A 13,624-nucleotide genomic window follows, 5' to 3' on the forward strand; every position below is an offset into this window, starting at 1 on the left:
AGGTATTTGCAGCAGAAATAGTAAGGTTCTTATGCCACTTTATAGATCATTAGTTAGGCCTCATCTTGAGTATTGTGTGCAGTTCTGGAGGCCATATCTTCAGAAGGATATTAACAAACTTGAATCTGTGCAAAGGAGGGCTACCAAAATGGTACATGGTCTAAAAAATAAAACTTACCAGGATAGGCTCAATGACCTAAATATGTATAGCTTAGAGGAGAGAAGGGAAAGAGGTGATAGGATAGCAACTTAGTAAAACTTAGCAAAACTGAGGCTGTGGGTATTTTACATAAAATGGAAAATTCAAGAACAAGGGATCATGATCTCAAGATGACGGGCAGTATATTCAGGAGTAATTTGAGGAAGCATTTATTTACAGAAAGAGTGATTGATTTATGGAATAAACTTCCTCAAGAGGTAGTAGTGACAAACACTGTGGGGGACTTTAAAAATGCCTGGGACAAGCATAGGGCTATCCTACGAACTAGATAAGTTTATACTGTAAGGTAATATCGGCAGACTTGCTGGGCCTATGGCTCTTATCTGCCGTTAATATCTATGTTTCTAAGGTATGCTGTCTGACATAGGACTATATTGGTTTTCAAGAACTCAAATAAAAAAAACATGTTTACTGTTGGATAAGAACACAGATGCTTTGTTGTCTTTATGCAAAGTGTTTGTGAAGTTTAAGGGACGGTAAAGTAAAAATTAAACTTTTATGATTCAGATAGAGCATGCAATTTAAATCAAATTTCCAATTTACTACTATTATCTAATCTGCTTTATTCTCTTAGCATCCTTTGTTTAAAAGTATACCTAGGTAGGCTACACATATATGTCTGTTGTTACTGGCTCACCCAATGTTTTCAGCTAGTGCCTAGTAGTGCATTGATATTCCTTCAACAAAGGATACCAAGAGAATGAAACAAATTTGATGACAGTAGAAATTTGAAAAAAAAATATTTAAAATGATATGCTATACGTGAATCTCCCATTTTATACACTTGAATGGGTCAATTTACATCCGTTTTTGGGAAAAAATTTTATTGTAACATTTCATCAAAACTCAATTCTGAAGCATTTTGTATTTTGCTTTAAAATGTTTTGAAGACAAAACACATTAGAAAAGTTTAGAAAGCAATTAAACTGAAAAAAAAACAACAAAAGAATATAAAATTTAATTAGAGGCAGGTGATAAAATATGTAAGCTTTGCAAGTTGCACAGTAATAAAATACAAGATGTCAATAAAGAACAGTAATCATTTCTATTTCAGATCTTTGATTTTGTTCTGTTTAGCGCTTAGTCATCATAATCGGTAACATCATAACCAAGTTGAGAGGCAATAGGAAAATGAGCCCAGTAAATTCTGGCCATATCCTCAGTTTTATCGTAAGCGCCCAGTTTGCGCAGTTCTTCTACCCAGCCATAAAAATCAGAGGCCGACATGCTCCAGTTTGGCATAGCTCGCTTCTCTCGGATTGCAGCTAGAATAAAAACACATTGAGAAATAAATGCACTCAGAACGCTGTTCTTTAATTAACCTACTTTTAATTAATTTGCCATAGAAAGGTAAAGTTAACAAGCAAAATAAATGATATCGTTTTTTCCAGTCTTTTTGAAATTAAACATGACTGCGAGAGCGCAAATGCAATTTATGCTTGTTGGGTAAGCGCGACTGAAAATCTTGCGTAAAGGGTAGTTGCGCCAAACACAACATAGATACACTAAAATAAACTGTTACAATTATAAACATTATCTGACAAAAATTAGTCATATAAATATTCATAAAAATATTTATAAGGGTTAAAAGGTATATGGTATATGGCCATGCATTTGAATGCAAAGGGCTATAAAATATTTATGTATGTGTCTAAATAATAAATCCATAATAATATTTAATTATGTGTTTTACTGTGTATTTAATGTACATTCCATATCTGTATTTACTTATACCTGTATATCTATTCCTATAGATATATATATAGGTTTAGATATTTATTTTTTATTATTATTATTATTATCAGTTATTTGTAGAGCGCCAGCAGATTCCGCAGCGCTAATTTACATTATCATTATTAGACAATATAGAAATATAAATTTAATAATAAAAATTAAAAGAAGAACATAGATATGTAAAATAAGCGGAACCCAATTTGTGTTTCTCAATTTAGGTCTAATGCGTGTCAGGTTAGCGCATATGTAAACTTAGTTATTTTTCATGTGCGCTAACCCGCCACCACATTAGACCTACATTGTGAAACACAAATCGCGTTAAGCATATTTTACATTCTTAGGTTCTTCACATAGAAATGTTTTTAATTTTTATTATTAAATATATATTTCTATATATATTTTCTATTATGAATGTCATTAGGTTTTATTTCATTGAGTTAGTATTTTTATGTTATTGTGTATCACCTAACGTGTGGCAAGTAAAAAATAAAGCTCACTAAGAATCTTTTATCTAAGCCAAAGCAAAAAATACTTTGTGTAATTAATTTATGCAGAGAATGCAGGACAGAGAGATATTAAACTGTTCTAATGTATGGGAAAACATTAAGCTGGATCACTTTAAAAAAATATGTTAACACTCATGCCTCAAAAATAATTTTGGATGTGGTATCATGAAACTTTATCTGCTGTTTCAATTGAAAATTAAAAAACAAAAAAAAATTAAACCAAATTAAACCATTTTATTACCTATAGATTTTGAGATGAGGTTCATTATTAAGTACTCCAAATTATAAGAAATATCACCAAATACCAATTTTCTGTGCCAAAAACGATGAGTAAAATATGTGTACTATAAATATATAAATTCTCTAATTGATACTTGATACCTGCAAGGATTCTAATGTTTGTATCAGTGTACCTGGACCACTGATACTGTTGCTAGTAATACTTGGAATACTGTTCTCATAAAGAATATCTTAACAAATGGACTTTAGTTTATAAACTAACAACATTGCTATCGTAATTTGCTTTAACTCTGAGTACTACTATACCTGGATACTTAAAGGGACATATAATCCAATTTTTTTCTGTAAAGGATGGGTTGGATTAAGCAACTCAGTTTTTTTTCCTTAACGACCGAGGACGTGCTAGGTATGTCCTCCAAAAAATGTCTCTTAATGACAGCGGATGTACCTAGCACATCCTCAGTCAAAATAAGCGCTGGACGCAGCCGCTCTAAGGCTATTGCAGTGATGACTCAATATTGAGGCATTGTGCAATACCCTCCGGTTAGTAACTGATGCAGAGAGGGCCAATCTGCTTTTTTTTTTTTTTTTTTTTTTTTTTAAATGAACTCATAAATATTGCAAACTTGGAACTGGCAGACAGCTTCCAGTACCTAAGATGGCAATAAATCAGTAAAGAACTGATAGCAAGGTACAAATATAGCACTCATCAACGTGTTAGAAATGTGTGAGGAAAAAAATAAATAAAAAAAATGACTAAAATATAACTTTTACTAGATAATGTTTAAAAACAAGGGTTACACATACATTGAATTTAAAAGAATGTGTTAGTCTACTACACTAAGGCCACTAGTTAATATGGACTCTGTCTAAGACAAAAAGGCCGCTATTGGGTAATAGATTTGTCTCTATGTAAATAAATAACTACCACTTGTATTAATACTTGTAGTAATATAGAGTGGGGTGTGCTGAGATTCGGTATATATTAATTAGCCATTGACAATAACAATGTATACCAGACATCTATGCCCCGTAATAATAATAGGTGATAGATGTACACCTTGAAATGGGTACTAAGAATATGATGTCTGTAACTATTCACTGGTGATTCCGAAAGGTACAATGAATTAGAACCTTGAAAGTACCTAGGTGAGGATACGAATGTAAAGGCCACCTATTATCAGGTGTAATGATGTGGTTACTAATCAACTACATGGAGACTGGACATTTGGACTTTGGTTATCATGATATTGGTATTAGGTATGTGGTCACAGGGGGATAACTATATCCAGATATTCCAGACACCTATACCTTATTATTACCTGGGAAAATAAAATTTACCTATACCTAGGGATTACCGTGAAATACCGTTAAGTTATAAGATGGTGACTATATCCAGAAATTCCGGACAGCTATACCTTTATTATTACCATAAGAAGTCAAAAATGTCTAAACCTTATAGTTACCATGAAAACTGATACACGGCTAGATTTAGAGTTCTGCGGCCAAAGGGGTGCGTTAGCTACACATGCTTTTTTTCCCCCGCACCTTTTAAACAACGCTGGTATTGAGAGTTCTCTGAAGGGCTGCGTTACGCTCCAAAAAGGGAGCGTAGAGCATTATTTACCGCCACTTCAACTCTCAATACCAGAGGTGCTTACGGACGCGGCCAGCTTAAAAAACGTGCTCGTGCACGATTCCCCCATAGGAAACAATGGGGCAGTTTGAGCTGAAAAAAAACCTAACACCTGCAAAAAAGCAGTGTTCAGCTCCTAACGCAGCCCCATTATTTCCTATGGGGAAACACTTCCTAAGTCTGCACCTAACACCATAACATGTACCCCGAGTCTAAACACCCCTAACCTTACACTTATTAACCCCTAATCTGCCAACCCCGCTATTGCTGACCCCTGCATATTATTATTAACCCCTAATCTGCCGCTCCGTACACCGCCGCAACCTACGTTATCCCTATGTACCCCTAATCTGCTGCCCCTAACACCGCCGACCCCTATATTATATTTATTAACCCCTAATCTGCCCCCCCCAACATTGCCGCTACCTACCTACACTTATTAACCCCTAATCTGCCGACCGGACCTCACCGCTACTATAATAAATGTATTAACCCCTAAAGCTAAGTCTTACCCTAACCCTAACACCCCCCTAAGTTAAATTTAATTTTATTCTAACGAAATAAAATAATTCTTATTAAATAAAATTTTCCTATTTAAAGCTAAATACTTACCTGTAAAATAAACCCTAATATAGCTACAATATAAATAATAATTATATTGTAGCTATTTTAGGATTTATATTTATTTTACAGGCAATTTTGTATTTATTTTAACCAGGTACAATAGCTATTAAATAGCTAATAACTATTTAATAGCTACCTAGTTAAAATAATTACAAAATTACCTGTAAAATAAATCCTAACCTAAGTTACAATTAAACCTAACACTACACTATCAATAAATAAATTAAATAAACTATCTGCAATTATCTACAATTATATCAACTAAACTAAATTACAAAAAAAAACACTAAATTACAAAAAATAAAAAAAGATTACAAGAATTTTAAACTAATTACACCTACTCTAAGCCCCCTAAAAAAATAAGAAAGCCCCCCAAAATAAAAAAAATGCCCTACCCAATTCTAAAATAAAAATTGTAAAGCTCTTTTACCTTACCAGCCCTTAAAAGAGCCTTTTGCGGGGCATGCCCCAAAGAAAACAGCTCTTTTGCATTTAAATAAACATACAATACCCCCCCCAACATTACAACCCACCACCCACATACCCCTAATCTAACCCAAACACCCCTTAAAAAACCTAACACTAAGCCCCTGAAGATCTTCCTACCTTGTCTTCACCACGCCGGGTATCACCGATCCGTCTAGAAGAGGGTCCGAAGTCTTCCTCCTATCCGGCAAGAAGATGTCCAGAAGAGGGTCCAAAGTCTTCATCCTATCCGGCAAGAAGAGGAGATCCGGACCGGCAAGCATCTTCATCCAAGTGGCATCTTCTATCTTCTTCCAACCGGCGCAGAGCGGGACCATCTTGAAGCAGCCGACACGGATCCATTCTCTTCTTCCGGCGACTCCCGACGAATGAAGGTTCCTTTAAGGGATGTCATCCAAGATGGCATCCCTCGAATTCCGATTGGCTGATAGGATTCTATCAGCCAATCGGAATTAAGGTAGGAAAAATCTGATTGTCTGATTGAATCAGCCAATCAGATTCAAGTTTAATCGGATTGGCTGATCCTATCAGCCAATCAGATTGAGCTTGCATTCTATTGGCTGATCGGAACAGCCAATAGAATGCGAGCTCAATCTGATTGGCTGATTGGATCAGCCAATCTGATTGAACTTGAATCTGATTGGCTGATAATTAGTTTAAAATTCTTGTAATCTTTTTTTATTTTTTGTAATTTAGTGGGTTTTTTTTTTAATTTAGTGTTTTTTTTTTTTTGTAATTTAGTTTAGTTGATATAATTGTAGATAATTGTAGATAGTTTATTTAATTTATTTATTGATAGTGTAGTGTTAGGTTTAATTGTAACTTAGGTTATTAGAGTAGCGGTGAGGTCCGGTCTGCAGATTAGGGGTTAATTAATTGTAGGTCGGTGGTGGCGACGTTGGGGGTGGCAGATTAGGGGGTAATAAATATTATGTAGGGGTCGGTGATGTTAGGGGCAGCAGATTAGGGGTACATAGGGATAATGTAGGTAGCGGCGGTGTGCGATCGGCAGATTAGGGGTTAAAAAATTTTAATAGAGTAGCGATGATGTGAGGGGCCTCGGTTTAGGGGTACATAGGTAGTTTATGGGTGTTAGTGTACTTTAGAGCACAGTAGTTAAGAGCTTTATGAACCGGCGTTAGCCCAGAAAGCTCTTAACTCCTGGCTTTTTCCTGCGGCTGGAGTCTTGTCGTTAGATTTCTAACGCTCACTTCAGTCAAGACTCTCAATACCGGCGTTAGAAAGATCCCATTGAAAAGATAAGATACGCAATTGGGGTAGGGGGATCTGCGGTATGGAAAAGTCACGGCCGGAAAGTGAGCGTTAGACCCTTTCCTGACTGACTCTAAATACCAGTGGGCGGTAAAAATCAGTGTTAGGACCCTCTAATGCTGGTTTGGACGGCTAACGCAGAACTCTAGGTGACAGTTTGTAGTGTAGTACTTGGTCATATGATTGTCAAGAATGTTGACTAGATATTACTTGTGAGATTATAGGATAAATGTTGTATCCAAAAATATTAAACACCTATACTAAAAGTGGCATCCCCCTCTCCTTCCCTCTCGTTGTTTTTAAAGTTAGCCTTCTACTTAACCAAAATAGCTACTGAATAACTTAAAATGTTGTGACCGCTCCACAAGTTCTTTCCACCTGGGCAAGGAGGCCTGTTCGGATTTAGCCGGGCAAACAAATTTTATGTATTATAATTGGTAATCCCCAAGTATAGGCCCAAAACAGCCGATATATGTGTTTGATGATAAACCTTCTCAGACACCCGGTAATTTCTGTTAGAGCTAATAACAACGGTAATAATATGGAATAGAAGTCTGGCTTTCCCAGACTACAGTATTGTTGTAGTGGTTTGACAAACAATATAGATCAATTATTTACAGTAATCACAGGTATAGGCACCATGACTGTACATGATAGTCAAAAGGTATAAACAGTATAGGTGCCCGGTATTTCCGGACATAGTCATTATCCTGTATCCTCACTAGTAATTTCTAGCTTGCAACCAGCTTAATAACGGTAATAATACGGTATAGTAGTCTGGCTTTTCCAGAAGATGTGTGATGTGATCTGATATTTAATTAAATCTTTAAGGTATTATCCAATTTTGTAGCCATTTACGGTAATCCTGAAGATATTGATACAATGACCATTTACAGGTGGAATTAAAGATACATGAGGTTGTGGTTTGACAAACAATATAGATCAATTATTTACGGTAATCACAGATATAGGCACCACGACTGTACATGATAGTCAAAAGGTATAAAAGCTATAGGTGCCCGGTATTTCCGGACATAGTCATTATCCTGTATCCTCACTAGTAATTTCTAGCTTGCAACCACCTCAATAACGGTAATAATACGGTATAGTAGTCTGGCTTTTCCAGACTATGTGTGATGTGATCTGATATTTAATTAAATCTTTAAGGTATTATCCAATTTTGTAGCCATTTACGGTAATCCTGAAGATATTGATACAATGACCATTTACAGGTGGAATTAAAGATACATGAGGTATAGGTGTTTAATATTTTTGGATACAACATTTATCCTATAATCTCACAAGTAATATCTAGTCAACATTCTTGACAATCATATGACCAAGTACTAGACTATAAACTGTATCAGTTTTCATGGTAACTATAAGGTTTAGACATTTTTGACTTCTTATGGTAATAATAAAGGTATAGCTGTCCGGAATTTCTGGATATAGTCACCATCTTATAACTTAACGGTATTTCACGGTAATCCCTAGGTATAGGTAAATTTTATTTTCCCAGGTAATAATAAGGTATAGGTATCCGGAATATCTGGATATAGTTATCACCCTGTGACCACATACCTAATACCAATATCATGATAACCAAAGTCCAAATGTCCAGTCTCCATGTAGTTGACTAGTAACCACATCATTACACCTGATAATAGGTGGCCTTTACATTCATATCCTCACCTAGGTACTTTCAAAGTTCTAATTCATTGTACCTTTCGGAATCACCAGTGAATAGTTACAGACATCATATTCTTAGTACCCGTTTCAAGGTGTACATCTATCACCTATTATTATTACGGGGCATAGATGTCTGGTATACATTGTTATTGTCAATGGCTAATTAATATATACCGAATCTCAGCACACCCCACTCTATATTACTACAAGTATTAATACAAGTGGTAGTTATTTATTTACATAGAGACAAATCTATTACCCAATAGTGGCCTTTTTGTCTTAGACAGAGTCCATATTAACTAGTGGCCTCAGTGTAGTAGACTAACACATTCTTTTAAATTCAATGTATGTGTAACCCTTGTTTTTAAACATTATCTAGTAAAAGTTATATTTTAGTCATTTTTTTTTCTCACGCATTTCTAACACATTAATGAGTGCTATATTTGTACCTTGCTATCAGTTCTTTGCTGATTTATTGTTTAGATTGTAACCAGTACAAGCACCAATCCCTACAAACCATTAGTAATATATTGAATACATATATATTCCTTAAATGGGGAACGTTTAAAATTTCTGAGTAGTGCCATTGTTTCCTCCTTATGTTAATACCTAAGATGGTGGCAAATAGGTAGAGGGGGGAGGGTTAGAGAGCTGTTTGGTGGGATCAGGGAGTTTGGGGGGTAAGGGGGGATCCTACACTGCAGAAAATATATTTTTAAAAAAAGTCTTTTATTTTTATATGGCACTATTTCTGTTTAAATGGAGTGATAGCAAAAATGTTTAAAATACTCTGGTCCTTTGGGGACGTTTTTGTCTAAAATGCCGGTCCGTTAAGGGGGTAAACATTGGGTATTTCTAAACTCAAGACAAAATTTAGAAACTATTTAACATGGGTGTTTTTTGGTGGTTGCAGCTGTGTAACAGATTTTGGGGGTCAAAGTTAGAAAACAAATTGGTTTTTTTTTTCATTTTTTCATCATATTTTATAATTTTTATAGTAAATTATATGATTTGATGAAAATAATGATATTTTTAGAAATTCCATTTAATGGCGAGAACAACGGTATATAATATGTGTGGGTACAGTAAATGAGTAAGAGGAAAATTACAGCTAAACACAAACACCGCAGAAATGTAAAAACAGCCCTGGTCCTTAACGGTAAGAAAATGAAAAAAACGGTCTGGTCACTAAGGGGTTAAACAACTTTTTAATTTACTTCTATTATCTAATATGTTTTGTTCTGTGTGTCCTTTTTTAAAAAGAATACCTAGGTAGACTCAGGAGCTGTTGATTGGTGGCTGCACTTATATGCCTTATGTTATTGGCTCAACAAAGGATATCAAGAGAATGTAGCAAAATTAGATAATAAAAGTAAAATGGAAAGTTGTTTAAAATTGTATTCTCTATCTGAATCATGAAAGAAAAAGGTTTTGTTTCATGACCCTTTAAAGGTAAAGATGACATCTATTGTGCAGATTTACATTATTACTGTGGCCTCTTCGGTAACACTCTGGGTATTTGTGAATATCATGTGTATTAGATGTAAGTATTTCAGAAGGACAAAAAGTGATCATTATTATTTTGCATATTACTTGCCTTTCTCTGGAATAGCAGCAGTTGCACCTGCAGGGAAACCATAGAAAATGAACAATAAGTATTTTAGATAATAAACCAATAAACCAATAAACCAAAGCAAAAGTTTAAATTATTATATTATGTTCTTTTTACTTTTTTTCGTTTCCGAACACTATATTACTGAAATCATTAAACTAAAGCAAAACCATTCATTATTTATAAAATAATAATAATAATAATAAATACAAGAGAAATACACATTTCAAATAATATTATGTGATCAACAGGAAGCGTGACCATATGAATTTTCTTAATATTTGGCTTGAATAAAGAGGGTCAGGAAGAATTATTCTAGTTATGAAGCAACATAATTTATTAAGCAGAACCAGTAATTTAATCTTCAGGGTCAAGTTACATATAATATTTGTCCATCTAGCACTGGAAAAAAGGTAAATTCATAAAAACATGAATAGGTAAAATAATTGTATATGCAAAATGCTCAGTTATGTTCTATTTACTGTACCCCCATATGACTTTGTGGAATCTGTTGGCACCTTACAAATAAAGGTAATAATAATAATAATAATAATAATAATAAAATAATAATAATAATAATAATAATAATAATAAAATAATAATATTTATCAAACACATGACATATTTATTTTATCATATTTTGAAATTCAATAGATTTTGGCTTTCTATAGAGTATGAACTAATTACTGCTGTTATTGTTAATAATAATATTTTTTCTTACGAACATACACATAAAAACACACCCATTTACAGCAAGGTACACATAAATGCATATTTGTATCTCTAATATTAAAGGGACATAAAACCCAATTGTTTTCTTTCATGATTTAGATAGAACATAACATTTTAAACAACTTTCTAATTTACTTCCATTATCAAATTGTCTTCATTTTCTTGTTATCCTTTGTTTAAAAGCTGGAAGGTAAGGTAAGGAGTGTGCACGTGTCTGCAGCACTATATAGCAGCAGTTTTGCAACAATGTTATATATTAGAAGGGGCACTAGATGGCAGCACCATTTCCTGTTGTGTAGTGCTTCAGGCACGTGCACACTGCATAACTATCTCTTAAACAAAGAATAGCATGAGGATGAAAACATTTGATAATATAAGTAAATTGGAAACGTTTTAAAAATTGTGTCCTCTATCTGAATCATGAAATAATTTTTTTGAGAGCATAGAAGCGGGAATGCAGCAAACCATTAAAATACCCCTCATAATTTGCTACTTCCACAACCAAATCCGGCAGCACTAGTTTTAGTTTTGTCTTGGCCAAAATACACCTCTGTAAAATTGCTTAGGAAAATATTTTATTGTTCAATGATACATTAATCTAAAAAGCTCCATACACTTTTTATGTGTGTAGAATACAGAATATATTATAATATATGTATATGAATAACTATAAATAAATACATAAATATATATATATATACAGGGAGTGCAGAATTATTAGACAAATGAGTATTTTGACCACATCATCCTCTTTATGCATGTTGTCTTACTCCAAGCTGTATAGGCTCGAAAGCCTACTACCAATTAAGCATATTAGGTGATGTGCATCTCTGTAATGAGAAGGGGTGTGGTCTAATGACATCAACACCCTATATCAGGTGTGCATAATTATTAGGCAACTTCCTTTCCTTTGGCAAAATGGGTCAAAAGAAGGACTTGACAGGCTCAGAAAAGTAAAAAATAGTGAGATATCTTGCAGAGGGATGCAGCACTCTTAAAATTGCAAAGCTTCTGAAGCGTGATCATCGAACAATCAAGCGTTTCATTCAAAATAGTCAACAGGGTCGCAAGAAGCGTGTGGAAAAACCAAGGCGCAAAATAACTGCCCATGAACTGAGAAAAGTCAAGCGTGCAGCTGCCAAGATGCCACTTGCCACCAGTTTGGCCATATTTCAGAGCTGTAACATCACTGGAGTGCCCAAAAGCACAAGGTGTGCAATACTCAGAGACATGGCCAAGGCAAGAAAGGCTGAAAGACGACCACCACTGAACAAGACACACAAGCTGAAACGTCAAGACTGGGCCAAGAAATATCTCAAGACTGATTTTTCTAAGGTTTTATGGACTGATGAAATGAGAGTGAGTCTTGATGGGCCAGATGGATGGGCCCGTGGCTGGATTGGTAAAGGGCAGAGAGCTCCAGTCCGACTCAGACGCCAGCAAGGTGGAGGTGGAGTACTGGTTTGGGCTGGTATCATCAAAGATGAGCTTGTGGGGCCTTTTCGGGTTGAGGATGGAGTCAAGCTCAACTCCCAGTCCTACTGCCAGTTTCTGGAAGACACCTTCTTCAAGCAGTGGTACAGGAAGAAGTCTGCATCCTTCAAGAAAAACATGATTTTCATGCAGGACAATGCTCCATCACACGCGTCCAAGTACTCCACAGCGTGGCTGGCAAGAAAGGGTATAAAAGAAGAAAATCTAATGACATGGCCTCCTTGTTCACCTGATCTGAACCCCATTGAGAACCTGTGGTCCATCATCAAATGTGAGATTTACAAGGAGGGAAAACAGTACACCTCTCTGAACACTGTCTGGGAGGCTGTGGTTGCTGCTGCATGCAATGTTGATGGTGAACAGATCAAAAAACTGACAGAATCCATGGATGGCAGGCTTTTGAGTGTCCTTGCAAAGAAAGGTGGCTATATTGGTCACTGATTTGTTTTTGTTTTGTTTTTGAATGTCAGAAATGTATATTTGTGAATGTTGAGATGTTATATTGGTTTCACTGGTAAAAATAAATAATTGAAATGGGTATATATTTGTTTTTTGTTAAGTTGCCTAATAATTATGCACAGTAATAGTCACCTGCACACACAGATATCCCCCTAAAATAGCTATAACTAAAAACAAACTAAAAACTACTTCCAAAACTATTCAGCTTTGATATTAATGAGTTTTTTGGGTTCATTGAGAACATGGTTGTTGTTCAATAATAAAATTAATCCTCAAAAATACAACTTGCCTAATAATTCTGCACTCCCTGTATATATATATATATATATATATATATACACACACACACAGTTTACATAAGAAAAAGTATGTGGACACCTGACCATCACACCTGTATGAGCTTGTTAGACATCCTATTCCCAATCCTTGAGCATTAATATGGAGCTGCCACCATTCTCTTACAACATTTCTCCAAATCAAACTCATCAAACAATGTCTCCATGGACCTCGCTTTGTGCACAGGGGCAGATTCATGCTGGAACAGGACCTTCACCAAAATGTTGACACAAAATTGGAAGCACTCAATTGTCTAAACTGTCTTTGTATCCTATAGCATCAATATTACCTATCACTAGAACAAAAGGGGCCTATCCCAAACCTTAAAAATAGCTCAAGACCATTATTCCTCCAACCACAAACTTTACAGTAGGCACTAGGCATTCCAGTAGGTAGCATTCTCCGGGCACACTTAGATTCTTCCATCAGATTGCCAGATAGTGAGGCATGATTCATTACTGCTCCTGTGATTGCATGCTTTACAACACTCCACCTGATACTTGGCATTGCACATAATGATGTGAAGTTTGTGTACAGCTGCTTACCCCATGGAAACTGATTTCATGAAGCTCCCGGCACACCGT

At 35.2% G+C, this 13,624-nt stretch overlaps 1 protein-coding gene across 1 annotated transcript in view; it reads right to left on the reverse strand.

The window, feature by feature from the left end:
- Nucleotides 1-1,027: 1,027 nt before the first annotated feature.
- LOC128654001 (otospiralin-like) overlaps nt 1,028-13,624 on the reverse strand; it is a 43,020-nt gene continuing 30,423 nt past the window's right edge. Inside the window, exons 2-3 of the mRNA XM_053707631.1 lie at nt 10,005-10,031; nt 1,028-1,485 (exon numbers count right to left, since the gene is read on the reverse strand). Coding sequence (XP_053563606.1) covers nt 1,301-1,485; nt 10,005-10,031 — 212 coding nt within the window. The 3' untranslated portion in view covers nt 1,028-1,300. The remainder of the gene's footprint in view (nt 1,486-10,004; nt 10,032-13,624) is intronic.

The sequence above is a fragment of the Bombina bombina genome, chromosome 3 (assembly GCF_027579735.1).
Source record: "Bombina bombina isolate aBomBom1 chromosome 3, aBomBom1.pri, whole genome shotgun sequence".
NCBI lineage: Eukaryota > Metazoa > Chordata > Amphibia > Anura > Bombinatoridae > Bombina > Bombina bombina.